General features: G+C 40.9%; 1 protein-coding gene across 1 annotated transcript in view; it reads right to left on the bottom strand.

The window, feature by feature from the left end:
• Positions 1–26,369, bottom strand: part of LOC120514450 (steroid 17-alpha-hydroxylase/17,20 lyase) — a 36,403-nt gene extending 10,034 nt beyond the window's left edge. The window contains exons 1-4 of the mRNA XM_039734838.1: positions 26,027–26,369; positions 13,273–13,411; positions 6,245–6,474; positions 4,936–5,022 (exon numbers count right to left, since the gene is read on the bottom strand). Of these exons, the coding sequence (XP_039590772.1) occupies positions 4,936–5,022; positions 6,245–6,474; positions 13,273–13,411; positions 26,027–26,338 (768 nt within the window). The 5' untranslated portion in view covers positions 26,339–26,369. The remainder of the gene's footprint in view (positions 1–4,935; positions 5,023–6,244; positions 6,475–13,272; positions 13,412–26,026) is intronic.
• Between the last annotated feature and the right edge of the window lie 476 nt (positions 26,370–26,845).

Genomic DNA, 26,845 nt, shown 5'->3' with positions numbered 1-26,845 from the left:
GCAAAATGCCGACATACAAAGGCATTCGTGGTGCATTTTATATTCAAGCGTCACATATTCCTCATTGTGATGACACAATACATTTTAAAAGTCTCACAACAGCATCAGAATATACAGCAGCGTATTTGAGCAACTGAGAAAAAAAATTAAGGACTTGGTTAAAAGGTCTCTTTTGTGATTAAAGCCGAAATTTCCACTTTAATCTCAATGTCCACTTTAATCTCTGTCACAAAAGCCACGATGAGACAAAGCAAGGTTTGGGGCAGCCACCCGTATAATTTGTTTTCCTGGCCACAAAGCATTCATTTCAAATGATAGCACTGCTATGCACAAAACCGAGTCCAATACAGAACTGAGGGCGTAGGGAAAAGGAGGAGGTTTTTAAAGGGGAAGACAGGAAGTGAGATCATAAAGGTCGGGCTCATTGAGGTCTTCAGCCATTGGTTCGAGCCTGGACGTGACATCACAGGAGCCGGAGCCGGCAAGGTCTCCTTTGATAGGCTCGGTCCCGGAAGTGACGTCAGGAGAGCCAGGCGGAATTTCCCGGGAATGGTCTGCTGGCAAGGAAGAAAAAGAGTCCGTGCACTCTGCCACATCCTGGTATGTTTCAGAACTGTCCTTACGCATGCCCTTTAGCTGCCTCCCATGTGCATGTGTGTGACACCTCGTAGTTTATTTTATAATTAAAGCAGACTGTCGTAAACGTCATCTTAAAACTGACCCAATTGTTAATCGCTACATGCTTCTGGTTTTCCCTCCTAAACTGAGGGCAGCGGCAAGCAGCAATAGATTGTCACACAGAACATCTTAAATTTATGATATTCCAGCTCTCTGCACAATTAGAATCCTTAGATTTATATTTGCTATCACTTTCATGATGAAATGCATTAACGTATATGTTACATTTTACAGATAAATCGTTAACGTCATTTAAATAGTGAATACTGTTGTTAATTACACATGTGGGGGTAGCTGCTGCTACCTCACAGGGAGTCGCGTCCCTGGTGTTCCCTGCCTGGAGTTGGCATGTTTTCCTGGTGGGTTTCGCTAAAATGATGCTAGTGTATGGGAGTGCTTGTATTCACCTTGTGATGACCTGATGCCAGGGATTTTGTTTCTGTCTTGTGCCCAATGCTTGCTGCAATGGGCCCATCCCTGGATTGATGGATGTAATCTTTAAACAACAATTTCAGAGATATTGTGGCAGGGTGTCCTTGGAATTTAATGGACAATTCACATCACAGCGAAGCTTTCTCACCGTGATGATATCTCGCACTGCCACCTGTTGGAATTTATCAGATTTACGTAAAGTACTCGCACAGATATAAACAGTACAACACTTGCGTAGAAGTAACATCCACTGGAGCACATGTCGCATCTCGTGAAGTATAAACCCGGCCTCAGAGTGTTGCATATTTAATGTGATGACACACAACTTTCAAAAGTCTTACAAGTAACAATGGCATCACCTTAACTAGTGCAGAGGCCAGTATCACTGCCTCCTTAAACTCCACATATAGGAGACAGGGCAGATAACAAATGGAGATAACACATACTGTACAATACTAACATACTGCGGAGCCACAGAAATAATTATCAACACAATAATCAATAGATAAAACACTGTAAGAACAAAACCATAAATAGAATTCATACAGTGTAAAAAAAAACGTTTTTAAAAGATAATAAAACTTTTTAAAAAATTTACTTGAGCAAAGGAAGAAACTAGGGCTGCCATAACTAATTGATGTAATCAACTGAAAATTTTAGTCAAGTTATATTTGCTTAATGGACTACTTGTCCCTGGCCTTCCAGCACATTGTGCACAGGCATGTGGTGTCTCTGTCCTGTTTTTGACGACGCTAATCTTAGTGACATTCAGTGGAAGATGGTTCTTCAGAACATTGGGCAAAATTCACCGCTGTGGTGGTGAATTTTACCTGAAAATCTCAAAGTGGTTGCTTGATTATTGTGTTCTGTTCCACAGCAGCAAAAGCTCAATACATGAACGCCTGAAGAGGAAGCATTAAGGAAGTACAGCACAGGACAAGCCAACAATATCATAAGTTATTCTCGTATTTAGCTGTTTGACAAAAGTTCTTATATTGTCGTGAAGTGGCGTAACTTGAGAAATTCACGCTAGTGGCCAGCGTTGCGACAAAAGTTAGAGCTGTGGTATTTATTTGGGCAGAGCAGGTAAATTGTCTGCTAAATGCACTTGTCTGTTACTACTTTTGTTAATGGTGAGTGTGCTTAAGTAAAATGTTTCTGAATATAGGCTACCTAAATACAACAGACTAGTCTGTTAAACGCACTTGCTAGCTTTACTTCTGGCAGAGTTGCATTTTCACCCTGTGCTCACATATTTATCCCAGGGCTGGCAACTTGTACCTCTTTAACCATCACCTCGTGGGTCTGAAAGAAAACTGCTTATCAACAGTTGTCCAAACTGAGCAGCAGTAACATCCTAAATAAACAAAAGTCAGCTTTATAAAGTTGTTTTTCTTCAGTAGTTCAATTTTAAATAAATCACATTCAATAAATGGCCAGGCTGTCTCGGTCGGATTTTCTTTTTAAATCCTTGTTCAGCTGATCCAAACTGGAAAGAGTTTGCAGCACAGCAGCCCAGAGGAGCTGCCACTGGGAAGTTGACTGTTTTGAAAAGAAACGCAGTTTCTACTGCACTGTAGATTTCAGTCGTGCAGACCATACAGCTCAGCAAAATCCTGTTTTTAACATTAAGAAGGTATGAATATCAGCATGTCTCTACTGAAATGCTTCTGGGCTGTGCTCTCTAATAACAGACTGATGAAGTAACGTGCGAGTTTTACTGAGTGTCGCTTATGAAGTATTGTACAGTATAAAGGCTTTCTCTTCTACTCCAACATCTGAAACAAAGTATTTTTTAGCAGAATATGTGATTTAATTTGCATGTTAAACAGAGACTTTTGCACAGGATTTTTGATTGAATTATTAATGCACACTTATGTGGTCGCCTACATCTAGTAGGTTTCTTTTGGAAAAAGTGAAAAATTGCTGGTGAACATAATAATACTTTTATTCATATAATACCCTCTCAAAGCACTTGACATCAAGATTTTCAATGACTGAATGGATTTATGTGCATATTTTAAGCCCTGCTCATCACTATTTAATAAATAATACATTTTTAAATGTGATAATGGCAGTAATTGCCACTTCAGAACAAAGCATAAAGCTGCACCAAAGTTAGCAATACAAAAATGAACGGTTACTGTAAAGTTTAACTCATAATTATTAAATGCTCTGTGGTTGCAAAAGTAATGTAATTGTTTTTACCTTTTTAGTCTTCTCTTCAAAAGTTAGGAGTTGCCACTCTCCTTCGCCTTTCAGTTGGTATCATGTATACTTTACAATCAATTAACCAACTTTATGTCAAGTAGGCCTAGCAACCCGTCTGTGAGTAACATCTCTCTGTTTAAGATGGATTTTTAAACAATACTGTACATGTGTGTGAAGTGAGCCAGACTGAGGTGTAAAAAACAAAACAAAAGCCCAATTACAGTATTAAGTCTTGTTTCAACTTTAACTGTTTTGTCAATTATTTTATTCATCAAATATAGATATCTTTTAGGTGTGGCAATGCACTGTATCAGCACATGCTCTTTCTCTAGGCTTTTTTTATTTAATTTTATTGGTATTGTTTTCTTATTTGTCGTCTTGTTGAAGTTATTTTTGTCATTTTTTTTTCATATCCTGGTATTCTCAAATTCTACATATCAAATTATTCAATAAATTAATAACACTGGTCAACAAGCATTTTGCTACTGGGATTCTTTCACCTGTTCTTTAACAAATTTCGCTTGCTGACTGCAAATCTGAAAACCGTTTTCGTCCAGCACATCCCATTTTTTAGTTATGATGTTCTAGGTGCTGGACAAGTAGGGTGACTGAACAGTAAAGACGAACCATTTTGATAAATACCGGTAATTCAACTAGCGATGCCACACGCTACTAACAGCTGTGAGCTATTTACCTTGACATTATTCATTTTGGTTGGTCCTGAAATCCATGAACTGATGCTTGATGATGAGTTCAAAAGGGAACTGAAGCCAACTGAATCAGCAGCTTGGGCACGCTGAGCTTGTGGAGAACATGCTGGTATCATCTTCTGGTTTGTTTTCAGAATAAACACATCAAAACAATTTTGGTGGGACAGAGTTCAAACTCCAGATATTGTCTTGAGATATTGATATTCAAATGTGTCAAAACGTCAATGATGTGTATCTCAAAAACCTGACGTGCTAACTTCATTCCAATTTCACATGTGAAATCAGTGGGAAAAACTTAATAAAGTGCTGGTCGGAAGTTCCCAGTAGCAAATAAATATTTTTTTTTGTAGACCTGTGATAAATATTCAAATACAGAACACACTGGTGTGCCTGTTTGAGTTATTTGGACATAATTAGTGGTTACATAACTCAATAAAATAGTCAATAGATTAATCGTTTATAAAATAATCATTTGTAGCAGCCCTAGACGACACCCTAGCTGAAATATAACCGATTATTCACTTATGTTTGCATCAGTGCAATGTAAATGTTTGTGATGGCAGGCCAATGTAAAGTTTTTCACTACCTGCCTAAGTGATGTCTGTAAGTGAGGATGTTTCTTGACGGATCCAGCCTGACTACTTCCCTATAAATATCATATCCTACCTACTACACCAAACCATGATCAGCCTTAGGACTCATCTAGACAAGAGGACTTAAAGCAAATACTGTACGCTGCTTTGAAAAACTGCATTCTGTCTTCTCTGTTTTCTAGTGAGCATTATTGGAAGGTTTTAAAAAAACCAAAGCTGATTGTGAAGAAATCACAGGTTATTGCATTTCTTCCCCAACAGTTAACTATCACAGTTCCACAAATTCTCCAGAAGAATTTTTTGTTACTTACTTTACGATCATTGTATTTCTTATTCAGAAACTTATTTCTCTCCGCTACACTCTTCTTCAGAATCTGTAGATCTCTATTAGGGAAGAGCTTTGGGGAAAAAAATGGAATAAAGTACACCAGTTAGGAACATCTTGACTATCGCATGAAGTGCACATAATTCACAGGTGAGTCCAGTTTTGTCTTCCTTTCAAAAGAATAAAATTGTAATTGAAAAGCTCAGAACAGGCCACTTCTGGATGAAGTTAGGCTTTGTGCTTTTGCCAAGCTTGTCATGCCCTGCTGTTCTTTACACATCTGTGTTGAGTTTGTCTTATCATTTAGTTTCAAGTAGCATTTTGTACTTTAGGCATTTGATGAGTGTGCTGTTAGGACGTGCTGCACTACTGTTAGAGGATGCCTGCTCGGTGGCACCAGGCACAACGTCAGAGATGCTTCACTTTAAAACCCCATGTAGCATTCAGCACATTGTCTGAGGTTATGAATTCATCCCTCAAACAAATTTCTGTCTTTGCGCTCTTAAGATTTCATATATTCTGTTTCATGACTTACAGCATTCTGCTTCTGTGTTATGGGGCAACATATTTTTGTTAATTCTATTTTGTTTATAACTTGTGCACTGTAACTGACGACTCATACGGCCATGATTCCTCTCATCAATAATGTCATCGGATGCTCTAGTATAAATAAGGCAATGACTCAAGTAGCAAGTATCATTCAATAAGATAAAACTTGAATCTCTAGCAGTACTTTTTCATTTCAGCATCTAGTGCTAGGTTCATCTCAACTTTGTCATCTACAGTATCTTTGAGTTTGAATATATTTTTGATCTTTTGCCTGATTCATGTTGCTGTGTCCTGATGTTTCTCATTCTGTCACAATAATCCCGGAGATGCCATTTCATATTATTCCTGTTGTGTTTTAGGGTTATAGCATCTGAATTCTGGAGACTTCTCTTTTAGTTAATGGCTTCTGTTATTTCTTGATCCTACAGTTTACGTCTTCTGTTTTTGGCCGCAGCATCTCTAAATGTTGAGACACTGACTCTCATTACAGTTTCTCAATTGCGCACACATCTCACAGTCCAGTTTGCCGTGTTCTCTGGCTGCTCAGATTTTCTTTTCCAGGAGATAATTAAAGGATGTTAGTAGAAACTAAAAGAGCAAGTGGTCTTTGTCTATGCTGTGGTCCAACAGATCCTTTATTGATCTAGCAGTGATATCACAGATATAACAAATATGAATTAATACAATTTATAATTAGTCTTTGTGTTTTTCTAAACAAGGTATCTTTCCAATTAATGAATCATTACCTGCAACCATGGGAAGATGTCCACCAGGCTGTCTTTAGCAACAGTGTCCACAATGCCTTTGTTGTACTTGAGCATGGATTCAAACTCTGGGTCCCCACGTTTGTATGAAGAGTTGAAGCAGAGGGTGCACAAGACGTTAGTGATGGCTCGAGTCAGCTCTGGGGCCATGTTGATGGAGACATGCTGGTTGTCTGTCAGAACTTCACACAGGGAGTTAGCTTCCTTGGAGACTGAGTTAGAGAAAGAGGGAAAACAACAGCCTCTAAATCACTGGACAGGTCATGACGAAAAGTAATAATTGAGAGAGGGCAGTGTACAAGTGTAGTGAAATTATTAGTGATATGTTAACAATTAATGGTATAAGTAACCGTACAGCACTACAACAATACAGAACAATAAATACAAACCTGTAGCGTACTACGATATTCTGTGTAAAAGCTAACAACATACAGCCTGGAGTGATAAAAATGAAAGTAGAATAGGACAGTAGAATAAAGTGAGGAGTTGAAGTCACTATCACCAGTGGAGAAATGGAGCAGTAAAGTGGCAGTTCTGAGATTCAGTAATAATATTAATAATAATTAATAATAAAGTGCAGCTCAGATAAGGTAAAACAGTCCATACAGTCTGTGCAGTGTTTTAGCCAGGATTCCTTCCCAGCTGGTTTTCAAATTCTTTTTTAATGTCATTTTGTTTTAAGGCAGCATTATGTCAAAAAAACTGTAACAAAAAGTGGAAGGATCTGTGAACCTTTGGCTTGTAAAACCTAAAGGGCAGATGAAGAATCTTTATAAAATAAAATGTTTATATAAGCACAAGAAGCCCCAAAAAAGTACAAAAGGCCCAGAAGAAGATGCCTTAACTAACAAAGGTAATCCAAGGCAAATAATTCCCGAATCACAAATCCAGAAAGCAAAGCCAAAAACCAGCATAAAGGTAAAAAAGAAAAATCCAATAATTCCTCCAAAGCACAGTAATGCACCAAAAAACAAGTGAATTTCCTCAATTCCAGCACATTTAATGAACTACAAGGGACCTGTGATCCCTCAGCCTTTATAGGTCGGCAGGCAGTCACGGTGCAGTGATGGACAAGTGGCCCACCTCTTGGGGAACCACACATGGAGCATAATAGAACAATCATAGACACATAGATATGAAATAAATAGCACATTTTTCATTTCTAACCCACTGTCACAAAGGGATGCTGGAGCCTATTCCAGCCAGCATAGGGCGCAAGGCATGAATGTGCCAGTCCATAGCAGGGTGAACACACACACACACAGGCCAATTTTCACCAGTTCACCTAAGCTGCATGTGATTGGACTGTGGGAGAAAACTGGAGTACCCAGAGGAAGCTCACGTAGATGCAGGGAGAACGCGAGCCGTGAACCCTGGTCTCCTTACTGCAAGGCAGCCCATAAAAAAGACACAATGATGCAAATCGTTAACATAAACAACTATATTAACACAAACAAATGCATAAAACTTGAGCAGAAAAGAAATAGAAAAAGAATTTGAACACAAGCCAGGGAGGAACTGGGGCAAAAGTATAACAGTATATAGGTCACAGGAGACAGCTCCAGATAACTGGCAGTCCAGTAGGTGACATTGCAAGTTAATATAGTGCAGAATACAGGATGTAGATCACAGGTTAAGCCATAAATGACAAATTCTGACAATATGGCAGTGAAAAATTACGTGACATGAATATATAGATCGCAACAGAATGAAATAACACAATGTAAGACAATCTAGAATTTGGATGGGTACCTTGTTGGCTGACAGTGTCAAATATTGCCAATCAATGTTCTACAGTCTTCTTGCCTGGGGCTAGAAACTGTTCCTGAACCTTGTTGTGCATGTATAGATGGTCCGAAGTCTTTTCTCAGAGGGAAGAAAAGGGAAAAGTCCACTGCAGTACTGTGTACTCTGCCTTTCTGACATACAATCATCTTGAATTTCTGAGAACCGTGTGATGGTAACTTTCTATGCTTCTTTCACATACAACCTGTTGTGGGGATTTATGGTGTTGCGTGGAGCAACTTTCAAGTAATGCATCCTGTTGAGGATGAGCTCTGCAGCACACCTGTTGAAACCGGTCAATGCTGAAGGAGACATCTGTGCCTTTCTCAGACATCTGAGGAAGAGCAGATTTTGGTGAGCCTTCTTAATGACCTTCCAGTTGGGGTCAGTAGAGAGGATGACTTTAAGGAATTTGAAGCTTGTGACCCTCTCCATGGCAGGCATCACTTCCAAAGTAGATGGGGACAGGTGTTACCTTTCTGTATCCTAAAGTCAGTCATCAGCTCCTTTGTTTTCTTAATCAGTCCATACTTAAATGATGTTGTTATTTAGTAGGTGATTTTTTTTATGGTGCTTTTCCGTGACACAAAAGAGTTTTTCAAGCCAAACTGGTTGCAATGTTGATTTCAGTGCATCTCTTCAAAGAGCAAGGTACTTATATTGAAATGATTTTTAAAAATACACAAATTAGCAAAGGGTCATTTTCAAACTCAACCATCCATCCACACATCTCTTTCTGAAACTGCTTTACCAAATTCAGAGCGGGGACTGTTTAGGTGGTCTCAGCGACAAGTGGCATAAAACATAATCGTCCACGAGACACACTTACGCAAACACCCACCCATCCACATTGAATTAACCTTATGTTTATTAATCATTTTATTAGGGATTTAGCTGGAACATACCAAGAACTATGAAGGACCTACAATGCCCAAAAGTCATTTGCTTTTATGTACCATGTTGCTCATGGCTCAGGTTGGCCTTGAGTGCTGCATATGGAGCCACTAAGAGCAGAAGGTTCAATGACAACCTGAGCAGCCAGCATTGCCCACCAAAACCTCAGTCCTGTGGATTGATATCTGGCTCCTTAGCTTGTCCAACAATAATCTCAAAGCAAGTTGAACAGGAGATTAAGTAAAGGAAATTAAAAACAAGCTGAAACACGCTGGGGCACCTCCAGCTGCTTATTTCTTCCATAGAGAGTGGAAAAGCACATTGCATGGTGGGAGAACAAACAGCTACTGGTGAAGCCTGCTGCAGGGATTGCCTTCTTTTTCATATTTATGGACATACTGTATACAGTATTCAAAAGGCAGTACAAGTCCAGGTGGAAGCTTGGTTTGTTTGGTAACACTTTAGGTTAAGTACTACAATAACTGCCCTTAAACAGACCTTAACATAGCCATCCTTTGGCTTTAACAACACTCACAAAGCGTCAATAAAGTGATTCTTCATCTCCATGCATCATGGTTTATTTTACTCTGGTAAAATGACTTGTGAATATGAAGGATTTGCAGGTCTTATGCTGAAATATGCAATATAAAGAGAAGTGAGTTTCACTTAGATCACCTCCAACCACTCCAGAATTAATTTATTTTAGTAGGCCACAATGTAGAGATGAATAAACACTTTATTGATGCCTTGTGTTAAACAGACCAAAAGTTGCCTTTGTTAAAGTCTTAAGTCTTGTTACTTAAAAGTATTTGAAAAAGGTATGCATTTTTGCAATGCCTAAAGTGTTACCTTTTCAACAAATTTAAATGAAATGACAACTAGACAAGAGACAGATCTCAAAAGAAATAATCAATAGCCAACCTTAATGCCAGTCATTTCTTGGCTGAATTCCTGCATCTCCGCTAAGTTGCTTCAGCCCATCAAGAACACAACAGCCAGTCTGATCCACAACTTTCTATTACTCATCCATGTCAGCCTACATCTGATTCAGAATCCTAGCATCCGCTTATGGGGGCCACCCTGAGCCCCACCCATGTTTAATCCTCCTCTAGTTTTACTATCATGGCACGCTTACTAGTCAGGCCTGTGTGAGCAACCCCTGTGGGCCGCTTGATGGTGACAAAGTGAGGTGCTTTAAATCTCCTTCTTGCCCTATTCTCAGTCTTCACTAGGGCATAACGCCGATGTCGGATCACACGACTTCTAGTCATTGGTAACGTCAAACTTTGCAATAGCAATTGTTGATTCTGATGCTGGACCATCAGTGTACACAACACAAAATCCATGGGCAGCCAGTAATGTGTTGCCTGATGAAGCATGCACTGTACGAAGGGTTAACAGGTATGGCACTTTCATCCACAATCCCTTCTGTTTTGTCTTGGTAGAGTAATATATTGCTCTACTTTCCCCTATTGTATTATTAATATGTACCCTTTGTCAGAATGCCTCAAATCTCACAGACTTACCACTGTTTATAAGGTATTGTTGTATACAGTATAACTTCTCCCCATCTTCCCTTCTACATCTATAAGCTCAGGCAATTAGGTGTAGTAAAAGACAAGCAGGAGTTAAGTTACAATTTAAACAATGTATTATTGATAATATTCATAAATAATAACAATATGCAAAGTACATTTGAATATTGGCAACCATAAAACCTGATTAAATGGTGATGTGTAGTTCATGTGGCACACAGACTTGTTATTTACTTAAAATGTCTCTAGTTAAGCCATTTGTAGTCAGCTTTCTTCAGAACAGGCCGCATGCCTGTCTCAATATGGCTGCCGAGCTGTGCTCTTCATTGTGTTGTTCTTGTCAGTTCATGCATCAGTTTGGTAACAGAGAGATGTTCCTTCATCAGATGTTAGTAAGAGAGAGAGTAAGGGAGTGAACAAATTTATAGATTCTCTGTCCAACCCGTAGAGCTAATAGGGCATCATGGTACTTAAAGGCTTCTGGTACAAGCCAGTTCCAAACGGCCATACTTCACACCAATGGGGGAATAGAACATCTTCATACCTGCCACTCCCCAAGACCATATGTTAAGGTACAGCTTGGCAGTTAGGCAGCCTGGCTTTCCTATGGGGGTTGAAAGACTTTAGCAGAGAAACACTTGCCAAACTGGTTTAAGGCACATCCCCTAAATCCATCCATCCATTATCCAACCCGCTATATCCTAACTACAGGGTCACGGGGGTCTGCTGGAGCCAATCCCAGCCAACACAGGGCACAAGGCAGGAAACAAACCACGGGCAGGGCACCAGCCCACCGCAGGGCACGCACACACCAATCACACACTAGGGACAATTTAGGATCGCCAATGCACCTAAACTGCATGTCTCTGGACTGTGGGATGAAACCGGAGTACCCAGAGGAAATCCACGCAGATACGGGGAGAACATGCAAACTCCATGCTCTGCATTCTATACATTGCATTTATGGATGAGCAATCATTGGTTGTCAGTTCTCATACCACAGTGCCAACTCCTCCAACTAAAGACTAGATAAGTCATGGACTATTTGGGGTGAATCACTGGGTACGTCACATCACATGACTGATCTTCACAAGAATGCACCACTGACTCCCTCTGATTTTTTAAGTTTATGTTAATGAAGCCTATGACTGAAAATCACTGGAGAAGTAATCTAATGTGACATGGCCCTAAAATGGTCTGCAACACTGTGCCAGCGGATACCCCAGCCTAGCATAAACAACTGACTGTGGCCCAGCAGGGTCCCCTTCTATATAATTGATCAATGAATAGTGTCAGCTCCTAATGGTTTTGGGTACTGGAAGCCATAAACATTCCAATCCCTTGAACTGGTGGCACAATAAAAGGGGTATCAAGATAAATACATGTGACGGAAGTGCAATGTAACCCTGACGTAGAAGATGAGTTGAGATCCTGCTGACACAGCTGAGATCACTGAGTCGGAGGTGAGGTGCTAACTTAGGTGTTTTTTTAAAAGTCACCACTGAGTACTGTGTGGCAGACTGCTTTTCTGCAGCTGCTAGTTTGGGTTGTGTTAAAGGTGTTCAGTGCATTGGCAGGTATGTTGTAGAAGTAGTGCCGTAGTAGTACTGTCGTGTGGACAGAGTATTGTGAAACTCTTACTTGCATCTAGACATTTCTAACAATAAAAAGAAACTTATCACCCCTTTACTGTAATTTCCACCCAACAAAACATTAACAAAGATACTACAATTTACTACTCTACTTCTTTGTTGTTTCCTAAAGCAAAGCAATGCCAATGATGGCCCTGATATATATACGCCAGGAAGATGCCAACCATAAGACCTTCATCAGCTTTATCAGTTAACTCACAGGCCATGCCCACATCTTCATGTGCACAGGGCATGTCACCTAAAGAGCTCCATATTTGAATGAATTCTGGTTTATTGTGGAGCTGAAGAGTGGCAATATGTTGCATGTTAGTTGGACAAGCAAGATTTTTGCTGAACTTTGCAGATAATACTGCTAATGCTACATGCTTAATGCAGTTGAAGGTCTTGGATGGGTAGAGCCTATCCCAGCAGCCCTAGATAGGATTTTGCTCATGTACGCAATCACCAACTAACGTAACCTGCATATCCCTGAGGATGTGACAGGAAGGCCAGAGCGGCTAAGGAGGAGTCAACACCACCATGAATAAGGCCTGGGTGTGAGATTTGAATACAGAACACTGGATCTGGAAGGGTCATCCCAAAAAAGTACTGGCCTTGACACCCCAGTGGCCCTTCATCATGATTAGGACTTCCAAACCAATCCTGTTAATTAAAAGACTCTGGGGCCCGACAGGTCAACAGCTCGAGTCAGACCTATTAAGGTGATTATGGATCTTACAAAGTAGATCATGAAAGAGAAAGGGAGGGACCATGAGCAGCCATCAGGGGGACTGTTTGCAATAGATGTTGAGTAGGATATAGGCGATGATTAGGGTGATGGTAACTAGAACAGGCCATGTCGTGAATGAAGCTCACCAATCTTATTCACCCAACTTCTCTAAAATAACCTCATGTCAGATTTTGAAGGACCTCAAAATTCTGCTGTCTACAACACTACTCTGTAATTTATTCCATGCCCATAGTTCTCTGTGTGAATAAAAACTTTCTACTGTTTTTGTGAAATCTTTCAAAGTATTAGCTACAATCATTTCCTTCATATTTTTAAAAACTTCATCCTTATTTTCTCTCTCTCATTTTCACACCTTTGTTTCAGACACGATTTGATGAACCCTCTGCAGATATAAAATACCAATAGACAACTTACTGATTCTCTCAAGAGAGGCTGAGCCTTCACCAAACATCTTGAGTGAACTGTGAACGAGCTTTCTGTGAAACCTCCAGGCAGGGGTGCAGTCTGAAAAGGCAATGTCTTTGCCTTCTCGAGTTAAAATATCAGTTGTGACCTGCAGATGAAAAATGAAAAAAGAATTAGATATAAAACCAGACTGTGCCTTCATTTATTTATTTTTTTCTTAAAAGTAATACTGTCCTTAACCAATTGGGGTGTCTATTTTCTTAAATCTCATCAGAAAAAAACACATTGAGAAAATGGATTTGTTAATTAATGATGCCTCCTATTACACAGATAGTACTTTACTTACCCAGGGGATATTTAGCTTTTAACAGAAGCTCAAGAAATATTTTATAACAAACTGCAACAAACCCCTCAGACACATGTAAGAATTACAAGAATAGAGCAAAAAACAAGAGACTTTGCTAAAGATAAACAGCGCAGTGAGGTATTATAAAGGTGTATTACTATAAAGGAGCCCCAGCAGTGTTTCTTTATGAACTTCTGCTGATTCGTTTGCTAAATATCCTCAATGTAAGTTTGTCATGGAGAGGATGTGCAGTCTTGTTCATAACGGTACTCTGTTTTGTTAGGATTCTCTCCTCCTCCTCCTCCTCCTCCATTAGCTCTGCTCCTCTACTAGTGTGTCCGATAACTAACCCTGCTCTTTTGATTTCGTTGGCCTCTCTTGAAGTGATGTTACCAGCCCATCACACCACAGTATAGAGAGTTGTTTAATGTGGGTAATGACATCCTTCGTATCTTCTACAAGTGTGGTCTCCTAAGGATGAAGAGCCTGCTCTGACTTTTCTCATATAGTTCCTCTGTGTTATGAGACCAGCCCTGTCTGTCATTGATGTGGACCCCCAAGTACTTATATCATTACACCACCTCCCTGAATAGTGATCAGACATAAAGGCCCTTTGGTGCTCTGTAAGTCAATGACCAGTTCCTTGGTTTTGCTTCTGTTAAGATGCAGACAGTTGTCTTTGCACCAAGAAACAAAGTTCTCCACTTGACTCCTCTCCTCTCCTCTGTCTCATCCCCTTTATCAATACGCCCCATAAGTGCAGAATCACCTAAGAATTTCTGCCAGGACATGACCGGATGTTATAGTTGTAGTCTGAGATGTACAGAGTGAAGGAGACAGGACTGTTCCTTGTGCTGCTCCAGTGTTGCTCACATCCATATCAGAATCACAATCACGGAGCCTCACAAACTGCGGTCAGCCTGACAGATAGTCCATTATCCAGGACACCATAGGCTCATCCACCTGCAGATCTGTGAGTTCGCCCTTTAACAGGGAAGGCTGGATGGTGTTGAAGGCACTGGAGAAACTGAAAAACAGAATCCTCACAGTGCTGCCATGTTTGTCCAGGTGAGAATAAGCCTTGTGCAGCAAGACCCACAATTGCATCCTCCATTGCAGTTTTTGTCTGGTAGGCAAACTGCAGTGTGCCCAAGTGTTCTTTCACAAGAGGACCAGCCACTCAGTGGTCTCCATCATGAGAGATGTAAGGGCTACTGGCTTGTTTGGAACTGTAGCTATACAGTACAGAATATCTTGAACAGCAGCAGCACGTTCTGGAGCCTTAGTGACAGCCTGAACAGGTGACAGAGGACACCACAACGTTGGTCAGCACAGTTCTCATATGTTAATGTCTGGTACCTGAGTGTTTTTCTGTGCTGTTTTTGTTGTTTTTCCATAATATTTATGCATTGATTTTTGGTTTTTCATGACCCCTCTGTGCATGTGGAATTGTGTGTTAATGACTTCATCAGATAGCTCATTGCTGTGCAGTGTATGTGGGAACCACAGGTGCTCATGGAGGTGCCACCCTGTGTCTTCATAGGTGCAGCCTAACTGTATATAAAGTAAATGGCAAGCAGGTCTGAAGATCTATAAAGTGTAAGGATATGTACAGCATTACATGGAGGAAGAGTCAGTCTAACAACCAATGAGGATGCTTGTTATTGGCCGGTCCTAGCAGGTGTCTGGTGTGTGTGTGTGTGTGCCTGTGATGGACTGCTGCCCTGCCCAGCGGATTGTCCTGCCTTGCACTCTATTCTTGCTGGGATTCGCTCCAGCCCCCCTGTGACCCTGCCCTGGAATAACGGGTTTAGACAATGGTATGATGGTTTATTTATAGATTTTTATTTTTTTTCACCTAAATGTATTATACTGATCCTTAGTTTGTTTAGGAAACGGGCTATCTACCTCCTTCATGTGAATTAAATGAGAAATTATTGGTTTCAATTTTTTCATTCAAGTAGATCATGTTAACAGCTGTTCAGTTGAGTCAACCTTCACACTTATCACTTAACATGAATTAATTTACTATTTATGCCCCCTGGTGGATGGGCTGTTGAACTGAACATCACAAGCCTTTGGATGCTGGGCTCACTAGAGCTCGATTATAAGCTGCTAGAACAGACATCTTTTTAAAATTTATAAAACATGCCTAACGTTAAGCCACAATTCTATGTGGCATATTAATATGCAGTATATCATGACTGTAAAGAAATAACTCTGAGCTGAAAAACACCCCCACAGCATGATGCTGCAACCACCATGCTTCACTGTGGGGACTGTATTGGACAAGTGATGAGCAGTGCCTGGTTGTCTCCACACACTGAGGAGATGCAAGACACATGACAGCCCGCATGGACTTTGCTAAAAGACACCTGAAGGACTCTGAGATGGTGAGAAATAAGATTCTCTGTTAGAAAATGGATGGATGGATGGATGGTATGATGAGACCAAGATAGAACTTTTTGGCCTTAATTCTAAGCGGTATGTGTGGAGACAACCAGGCACTGCTCATCACTTGTCCAATACAGTCCCCACAGTGAAGCGTGGCGGTGGCAGCATCAAGCTGTGGGGGTGTTTTTCAGCTGCAGGGACAGGACGACTGGTTGCATTCGAGGGAAAGATGAATGCGGCCAAGTACAGGGATATCCTGGACAAAAACCTTCTCCAGAGTGCTAAGGACCTCAGACTGCGCTGAAGGTTTACCTTAAAACAAGACAATGACCCTAAGCACACAGCTAAAATAACGAAGGAGTGGCTTCACAACAACTCAGTGACTGTTCTTGAATGGCCCAGCCAGAGCCCTGACTTAAACCCAATTGAGCATCTCTGGAGAGACCTAAAAATGGCTGTCCACCAACGTTTACCATCCAACCTGAGAGAACTGGAGAGGACCTGCAAGGAGGAATGGCAAAGGATCCCCAAATCCAGGTGTGAAAAACTTGTTGCATCTTTCTCAAGAAGACTCATGGCTGTATTAGCTCAAAAGGGTGCTTCTACTAAATACTGAGCAAAGGGTCTGAATACTTAGGACCATGTGATATTTCAGTTTTTTCTTTTTTAATAAATCTGCAATAATTTCAAAAAATCTTTTTTTGTCTGTCAATATGGGGTGCTGTGTGTACATTAATGAGGGAAAAAATTAATTGAAATGATTTTAGCAAATGGCTGCAATATAACAAAGACTGAAAAATTGAAGGGGGTCTGAATACTTTCCGTACCCACTGTATATAAAACAATCCTTTGACGCAACAAGACTTTTTGGAAGAGAGATTTTTTCAAGTCACGCTCTCCTCTCAATCATTTTCAAACAAGATCACAATCCTCTTGCACCGAGAAACGAGGAAGTCAAACGAATTAACGCCAAAAATGACGAGCAGTTACATGGCAAATTGGCTAAATGCCTATCAATAGACTTTGTTGAAACAGTCGGTGTTGAATCTGCGGAAGATGAAAACATCAACTTACAATATCCTGAAGAATATCTACAACCATTAACACCGTCCGGGCTTCCATCGCACAAATTACTGTAGAAAGAAGGATCCATCCATTATCCAACCCGTTGTATCCTAACTACAGGGCCACAGGTGTCTGCTGGAGCCAATCCCTGCCAACACAGGGTGCAAGGCAGGAAACAAACCCCGGGTAAGGCACCAGCACACCACAGAGAAAGAAGGATGAATCCAAGAAAGTTTTTGTAGTACATCTTCAGAGGATAACATTAGACAATAAAGGAGGTCTTGATATGCCATTCGTATTAAAACGTTAACAGTTTCCCGTTAGAATAGCTTTTCCTATGACAATTAACAAATCTCAGAGCCAAACATTCGAAAAAGTCATTTTATTTAATAGAGAAAAAGAAACGAAATTCAGTCCCGGGCAGTTATACGTTGTGTTGATACATATGTAACAATTCCCATGAAAATAAAAATCTGTTTAAATTGCACATCCTCATCTCCATGCGCGAGCAGCAGAACCAGAAAGAGGCTAGCGTGTAGCGCAGGCCGGGGGGTTGGCGAATGAAGCGAGCAGGGGACAAAGCCCCCTAGCAATTTACTTAAAATGAACTAAATTAAGCCACCTCTCCACTTTCCTGGGCCTCTGGATGATGTGCTTCTTGTAGATTTCGGTTTGACACCAGACATATTCCTGGTACAGGCTTTAAGAGATCACAGGGAGTCTGGTGTTGTGAACGGAGTGAGGATATGGCCTCACCTGTAAGGGTGGAGAAGGAAGAAGAGATGGCCAGAACATTAATAGGAGGTGGAGGAGGGCAGAAGTGGAAGGTGTTGTTAATGCTAGATAGGGCACAGCAGAGGAAAGTTAGGCCCGGGTGGCACCGTGTTTGCTATTTTCCTTTGTGTTCACTTTTTCCCTTACTCCTTCAAATCATACCCTTCCTCGTGCTCCTTATTTGTTCCTCCAGTAAACAACCTTTTGTTGCAGATCTGGACTTGTCTAGTTATCATTCTGTTTTAGAGTCTACTCACAAGTGCTCATTTATTAAACAAAAAGATAACTAAAGGGCACTGAAAACAGTAAATCACCTCAACAGACTCCAGCCATTCCATTCTGATTAAGTCCAAAGTTCAGGCAGAAGGTCAGCAATGATGGTAAACCGGCTATGCGAGTACGATGTTTAAACCATCCATCCATTATCCAACCCGCTATATCCTAAGTACATGGTCACGGGGGTCTGCTGGAGCCAATCCCAGCCAACACAGGGTGCAAGGCAGGAAACAAACCTTGGGCAGGGTGCCAGCCCACCACAATGTTAAACCATGAAGCCCAAAAATACAATTTTAGATAATAATAATTCATATACTGTATGAGGTTAAAACACAAAATAAAAAAGAACTTTAAGCTTAAAAATGAGCTTTTACAACACGGGTAAACATCCCAAGACTATTAGTAACTAGAGCTTTACTGGTGTCAAGAGGTGAATGCCTCAAACGATCACACCACTGGGTAACCCCATCCTGCATGGGTTCAAAGGAAAAAGGGACAGCACAATTAATAAACAAGGGAATAAATACAAGATAATGAACACAATGGAAAACATGAGCAAATAAAGTAAAATTCACAGGACAGAAAATAAAAGATAGCTGAGCAAACCAAAGCCAAGGACAGGGTCGCAGCTAAACCCTGACTTTTGAGCACGTCCCTTTATCATTTTGAAGTCTCATGAAGGCCTCAGACACCTGTGTTGTCCTTCAGCTTTTGTTGGATTCACCACGAGGTTTAAAACGTGTAGGACTGTGTGCCAGAGTGCAGTCCTCCCACTTGTTATGTCTGTCTCACTTTTCTGCTTTCTAACATAAGATAAAACACATCCATTTTTTTTCCTGTGATTCGCCAAAATATGTCGGTTGCTGATAAGCTGTTCTCATTTTCTTCTAATCTGACCACATCATATACAGTATTTTTTTCCATCCTTCCATCCATCCATTCATTTCCTAACCTGCTAATCCCGCCGAGGGTCACAGGTGCCCCACATGGTTTGTTCCTGCCTTGTGCCCAGTGCTGCCAGGAAAACGTCTATCTGCCTGTGACCCTGACATGGGGTATGTTGGATGACTTAAAGTCGTGTATCTCTCATGACCTTTCCCTGAAATATCTGAAAAGATCTTTTGTATTGATCACAGTGGTTTGAGGGGCGCACATTGGTGGCACTGTGCCTTGCAGTAAAGAGATTGGAGATCATGTCTTGTATAGAGTTTGCTTGTTCTCCCTGTGTTTCCTCCATGTGCTACACTTTCCTCCCACAGTCCAAAGCCATGCAGATTAGGTGGACTGGCTAAATTGGCCCTTGTGTGTGTATGTGTGTGTTCACCTTGAAATGGGCTGACATGCCATCCGGGCATTGTTCCTTGCCTTGTGCCCGGTGTTGGCTGGGACTGGTTTCAGCTGCCATTTGACCCTGCTCTGAATAAGCTTAGTTTGGAAGATGGATGAATGGTGTTTGGAAAAGATCAAGGTGTACACTTGTCATTGCAGATCACCTCTTGTTCTGCCAGTCTGTTTGGTGTATTTAGAATGGTGAAGGTTTGACAGCTAAAGGTGCCCCCTGCATTCACTCGCTGTATTCGTATTCAGAAATGTGACTTTAAAATTTTCCAGTTTCAGATGATGAGTATTTAGCACTTTGGCTCGCAGAGCACTCTATTTATCACTTGATATCGTGATCTGATCTGATTAGGTTATACTAGAAAAACGTTATGAGTCCCAAGAGGAAATTCAGATGCGTACAGCAAAAGAAACATAAAAACAAACATACAGACTCACAGGACAAATAATACAGCCAATCATCCATCCATCCTGCTATATCCTAACTGCAGGGTTACCGGGATCTGCTGGAGCCAATCCCAGCCAACACAGGACGCAAGGCAGCAAAAAAAACCTCTAGCAGAGCATGCACACACCCACCAAGCACAATTTAGAATCACCAATGCACCTAACCGGCATGTCTTTGGACTGTGGGAGGAAACCCACGCAGACACGGGGAGAACATGCAAACTCCACGCAGGGAGGACCCAGGAAGCGAACCGTGTCTCCTAATTGTGAGGCAGCAGCGCTACCCACTGCACCACCCTTCTGGTTTATAAAGAGCAATAATTCTTAATGAATTACTGCAGTAAAAATTCTCTATATTAACATTAGCATAATTGGATGGATGGATATATACCAGAAAGACTTTCCTAGGAAAAAAAAAATGTAAATTGGCAAAGATTAAATATTTATTATTAACCTCAGTTTTAACCCAATACAAGCAGTCAAGAAAGTAAAAGACAGTAGCATATCACCTGCATGATGCAGAAAGAGGGACAAGAAATACCACCTGCACTTGAGAACTGGCAATCGACATGAAGCTAAGCATGTTTGGGCCCTGCCACTACTTGGGTGGGAGACTAGCTAGGAAAAGCTTAGGTTGATGCAGGCAGAGGAGTTTGAGGCCAGGTAGGGGCACTTATCCTGTGGTCCATGTTTGGATCCAAATGCCCCAGTGCAGTGATGGGGACACTGAGCTGTAACTATGGCACCATCCTTCAGATTTGGTGTAAAACTGAGGTCCCGAATCTCTATGGTCATTAAAGATCTCAGGAGATCCTTTTGAAATGTGTAGGTGGTACAGTGATGTACCAAGTAAACTGCCCACCACAGCCTAGTCAACCCCTTACCATCTAAACTCCTAATATGTGGTGAGCATAGTCGCATAAGAATGGCTTCCATGACATCATCCAGGTGGAGGCTGCACATTGGTGGTGGTTGAAGTGCACGGATCCCCATTTTGAACTGCTAGAAAAGCACTAGACAAAATGTAATTAATTATATGTATTATGTCTTTTGGTGGCGCAGTGGGTAGCGCTGCTGCCTCGCAGTTAGGAGACCCGTGTTCGTTTCACCGGGTCCTCCCTGCGTGGAGTTTGAATGTTCTCCCCGTGTCTGTGTGGGTTTCCTTCAGATACACCGGTGTCCTCACACATCCCAAAGACATGCCGGTTAGATGCATTGGCGATCCAAAATTGTGCTTGGTATGAGTGTGTGCGCACCCTGCGGTGGGCTGGTGATTTGCCAGAGGTTTGTTTCCTGTGTTGGCTGGGATTGGCTCCAGCAGACCCCCGTGACCCTGTAGTTAGGATATAGCGGGCTGGATGATAGATGTATATATATACCAGAAAGACTTTCCTAGGAAAAATAAACTTTTTAAATTGGCAAAGATTAAATCAAGAAAGGAAAGTTTTCACTTTCTGCAATTTGTATTTTTATACACATTTTTTATATAAAGAGCTACGAATACTCCAGAAGATGAGTCGTTTTATCACTGTGGGTACAACAACAACAACATTTATTTATATAGCACATTTTCATACAAAACAGTAGCTCAAAGTGCTTTACACATTAAAGAATAGAAAAATGAAAGACATAATTATAAAAAATAAATCAACATTAACATCGAATAAGAGTAAGGTTCAATGGCCAGGGGGGACAGAAAAACAAAAAACTCCAGACGGCTGGAGAAAAAATAAAATCTGTAGGGATTCCAGACCATGATACCGCCCAGTCCCCTCTGGGCATTCTACCTAACATAAATGAAACAAATAACGTGCACTTTCATATTTTCGCTTGCCATCTTCCTCCTTTCCGTTTTAGCGAGTTCATCACCGCCGTAAAGCACATCCTGAGCGGACGCCGGTACTTCATCGGTTCCTTCCAGATACTGGCGATAAAAGTGGCATCAATGTTAAAAAAGTAGGTGGGGTGCTCTGCTGATCCTGAAGAAAACTATCAGATCCGGGGGGTGGACGAGGGAATTGAATATGACACAAAACCTGTCTAATGAAACTTCGGTTAAGCCACTGGCTTTAAATGCCGGCGCAGTCTGTGTCTGTGTGGGGGTCATTGAGTTAAAAATCAAAGTGCCAAAGCCGTTCTTCTGAGCGATGTAGGAGATCTTTTTTTTTTTTTTTTGGTTCCCAAAAGAATCATCCAATTGAAGGTTCCAGAAAGAACCTTTATTTAGATCCATAACATGTAACGTAATAAATAGATAGCAGATCTGTAAAATACCAGTGGATTGATGATTTTTTAAAGACTTTCACTGTAACCACACAGCCTATTTTGATCGGTTAATATTATGATAACCGTAGTCTATTTATATATTAAAGATTTCTATTTTCTCACCATTTTAATAGTAATAATTAACCTTTATAAAGCCCAAAAGAACCAGGTTCGTGTACAAAGAACTCTTCCCATATTAACATTCATTGTGAAGTAATGGAGCTATAAGGAACCCGCACAGCCCAAAATGCCATTAAGGAATTATTTTTAAGAGCGTAGCTGCGTGTGTGCTGATTGTTTTTAGGGATATTAACGTTTTCTCCCATTTCTGAAATGAATTGCATATGTTGGGTTAATTGTATATCTTATACGCCCTTGATGGACTGTCGCCCGCTTCGTGTCGCTGCCATGGTTGCCTCTGGATTCCTGTCACCATGCGTTGGATTAACGGTCCTTTCAAAATAAATGAAGGATCCAAAACCACTGTGTCCTTTAAACACATAGAACGCTAAATACAAACACACATATATACAGTATACATACACACATTCGTACAGTGCGTACACGGGACAACACCTATGATGGGTCATATGAATGATGTGAAGACCTTCTCTTAACACGCACGTATTTGAGATGACAGATGACCACTCTATAGTATCCATAGCAGTTTTAAGTGTCCAATGTTTTGTTTTTGTTTTTCTTTCAATGTGCGGCACCTAGCAAATCGTTTAACAGTACAGTACGTGTACTGTATGTGCATATGTGTGTTAACAATGGCACTGTGACTCTAGAAGCCCCATCTGATCTCTTAATTTTATATATAGGAGGGATGTATGATTATTTAAGCAGGCAGGGTAATCAAACGGCTCAGCCATCGTTTCTCAACCTTTAAGTTTTTGCGACCCGAGTTTTCATAACAGTTTTAATGGCGCCCCCTCCCCCCCAACATTTTTTTGAAATGTAATTTTATTATACCTACTTAACTTTTATCGACATGTATTTATCTAACTCTATATTTATTGTTCTAGTATCACAATGTAGTATACGTTCATTTGTTTTGGTTTCAACAGATTTTTTTCATATTTTTGATTCTTGTTTTCTTTTTTCACATCTTCGCGCCCCCCTAGGGGGGCCCGCCCCACAGGTTGAGAACCACTGGGCTAAGACGTTAGACTGTCAAATCACAAGGTTACTGGCTCAAAAAACAAGTGGCAGGCTAACGTGTGAATTATACGAGTTAGAAAACGGTAAACATGACCCCAAACTTGTACATCGCAAGCTCATTTTTGTACTTTTTAACTTGAATGTAAAACAGTATACAGTATTCACTATTTTATGAAGTATATATAGCATACGATTTTATCAAGTTTAAAACTTTAAAGACTATTTCTCATACAGGTCAGCGTGGATAAAATATCGTAATCTATTCCGACTTCCAGTTTAACACTCCACATCTATAAGGTTACAGTAACCTATGTCAGTTTTTAACGGCGAAACAAAGCTATAAATGGTCGACTGGCACTGTTGATTGGTCACTTCAAAACGTCACGGATAAAACTGTGACATGATTTTCTAGGTGATGTTAAGATTCAATGGACACTATTAAAATATCGGTGACGCTGCTACTTCTGAACACAACGTCACCTGCTCGATTCCTGACCAACATGCCTCATGCAGGACAGTCGTCTTCTGGTGTGTAGCAGTAGCCTAGTTCTATACAGTAGTCGTAGTTTGTAATGTTGTCAAGTGCGAAGCGTACAGTGAAATTCTTACCTGCGGGTCCGATCAGCATATAGAAGTCGCCAGTTTCCGGCGCCGGGACAACAAAAATGTATAAACTCTACTGTTACTTATGTGATGTGCGGACAGAGATGTGGTCATGCAGTGATAACGAGGGTGAGAGAAAGCGTGGCAGGAACTCCACGAGGTGTAGCTGTGCTTAACTCTGCCATGCCACCGACTTCAGCCAGTGTGTGTAGCCTGCCTGCGACTGTGTAGCTGGAAAAAAAGAAAGGCTCCATAAAATGGATGTGTGGGTCTGAGCAAACAGATAACTTTAACATAGTTCCGGGGAACGAATCCCAGCTAACACAGGGCGCAAGGCAGGAAACAAACCCCGGGAAGGGCGCCAGCCCACCACAGTACACGCACGTACGTACACACACACGCGGGACAATTTAGGATCGCCAATGTACTTAACCTGCATGTCTTTGGACACTGGGAGGAAACAGGAGTACCCGGAGGAATCCCACGCAGACACGGGGAGAACATGAAAAATCCACACCGTGAAGCAAACCCAAGTCTCCTAACTGCGAGGCAGCAGCGCTACCCACTACGCCACCGTGCCGCCCCACCTCACGACTTGCCTCAGTGAAATTGAAACCTGGATGGAGCAGAACTCTTTAAAATTAAAATGCAACAAAACTCAACTGCAAATTGGCACTAAAGCGCAATTAAGAAAATTAACTCGTTTTCAATCACACTTGACGGTGATCTCATCAGACCTTCTTCTAATGCAAGGAATCTTGGTGTCATTTTTGATTCCTCTCTTGCTTATTCCGTCCACATAAACCACATTAAGAAACTTTTCTACTACATATCACTATTTCCTCTCTTTTTCTAACGCTGAGAAACTTGTCCATGATTTTATCACATCCCACATCGATTATTGTAACTCTCCTGGCAGGAGCCACTTCTAACTTTAAATCACAGCTCCAGTTACTTCAAAATTCTGCTGCAAGAGTCCTAACAGGAGCCAGCAACAGCAAACATATCACACCCCATCCTGCGTCGTGTTCACTGACTCACTGTGTCTTACAGGATCGAATATAAAATTCTGTTATTAACCTACAACCCTTGTAATGGCTTTGCACCGGACATCATTAACCTTCTCCATCACTTTGCTCCTGTTCACCCACTAAGATCCTCTGATTCTGGCAAATCTTATTGCGCCCCATACTAACTTGCACTCTATGCGTGACATGGCCTTTAGCTGTATAGTGCTAAGACTTTGTAATGACCACCCAAAAATAACTAGATCAACTGACTCCATTCATTGTTAAAAAAAACAACAACAAAAAAAAAACTTAAAAGGCATTTAACTTAAAAATACATTCTGCATCCTCGTCCTCTCTGTCCAAATGTTCAGGATAATTTGTGTGGTGTTATAATAATAATAATGTTATCTGCTAAACTTTTCTTTTAGTATTGAATTTAGTATTTTACTCTGGTTTACTGTTGATTATTCTACTTAATGCTTTTGAATATAATGTATCTATCAGTTTTAGTGTTCTATTCAGGAAACATCCATCCATTCATCTATTCATCCATTATCCAGACGGCTATATCTTAACACAGGGTCACGGGGGTCTGCTTGAACCAATGGAAACATCTTTATCCAATGTTAATAATAATAATAATACATTTTATTTATATAGCGCCTTTCCCATGCTCAAGGCGCTTCACAGAATATAAGAAAGAACGGCAGGGTATACAGTATATAGCATTGTACAAACCAAATAAATAAATAGAGAAGATTACGACAGTGAATTCAGAGAAAAAAGAAGAATACATATACCTGCTGGTTTTTTATGAGATTCTGCGAAGCGCCTTGAGCATGAGAAAAGCGCTATATTAATAAAATATATTATTATTATTTTTATTATTATTATTATTACTATTATTATTATTACTACTATTACTTAAATCGCATAAAGTACTACAAATTTCATCCTGATATTTTTTTCACTGTTGCGCGAAAAAAGGCGCATGCGTCTGTTAAAATTTCTTATATTTCAGTTTTACCCCATAACCTTTCACAAATGAAGAGCGTTGCAGACCATAATGTGTCATTCTTACCGTCGCGGGTCTCCCGCTGAAGATCTTGCCTTTTTTGTGGAGCACCTCCCTGGCGTGCTTATGATTGTTCACGATCACCGTATAGTGCGGACCCATCATGAACGCGAACAGTTCTCCGTACTTCTGCTGCATGTCATGGAAGAGAATGTGCGGCTGCATTGTCCCTCGCATGCTCAGCAGACTTCCGATGATGGGCAAAGCGGGGACGCACTTCGGCAGTCTGTTCCCCTCCAGTCTGCGCGCAGAGCGCATTCTCAGGTACAGCGTCAGAGCGATCGCGAGCACCAGTGGAGCCACAAGAAGCCAAGCCATCGTGATCGCGGTGTCCCGGTGTCCGGTCCAGCTGACTTTTATATGGCAAACGATGTATCGCCGCACTCCACCACCCTCCTCCTTGGGCAGTGTTCTCATGAATATGCAATTCCGATAATTGAAATGCTGAGAACCCTAAATCAAATCTGAGAAAGTGACATTTCTCCGAATTTTAACTCCTCTTCGCTCTTTGCTATACAATTTAAATCAGGCTCGATGCAAACTTTTGCTATGGTATTTTAAAGGCACCATCACTTGAAAGTCCATAACTCAGATTTCCTCGAACCAAAGTAGCTATTACATTTAAATTGACTGGTATTGTGCATTCACAAAGAAGTAGTATAGTTTGTGATAAGCCTGGTGTTGATGTGCTCAAGACATTACATGTTGGGGCTTAGAATGAGCATTTACTTGTGAGAAAAGAATCCTTCGTATGTCAGCCATCAAGCAGGCTATGATTTATTTAAGCAGAATGTATAGATGCATCTGTAACTCGATAAACTGGTG

Source organism: Polypterus senegalus, chromosome 1 (genome assembly GCF_016835505.1).
Source record: "Polypterus senegalus isolate Bchr_013 chromosome 1, ASM1683550v1, whole genome shotgun sequence".
NCBI classification, from domain to species: domain Eukaryota; kingdom Metazoa; phylum Chordata; class Cladistia; order Polypteriformes; family Polypteridae; genus Polypterus; species Polypterus senegalus.
This window is presented reverse-complemented; position numbering and strand designations above follow the sequence as displayed.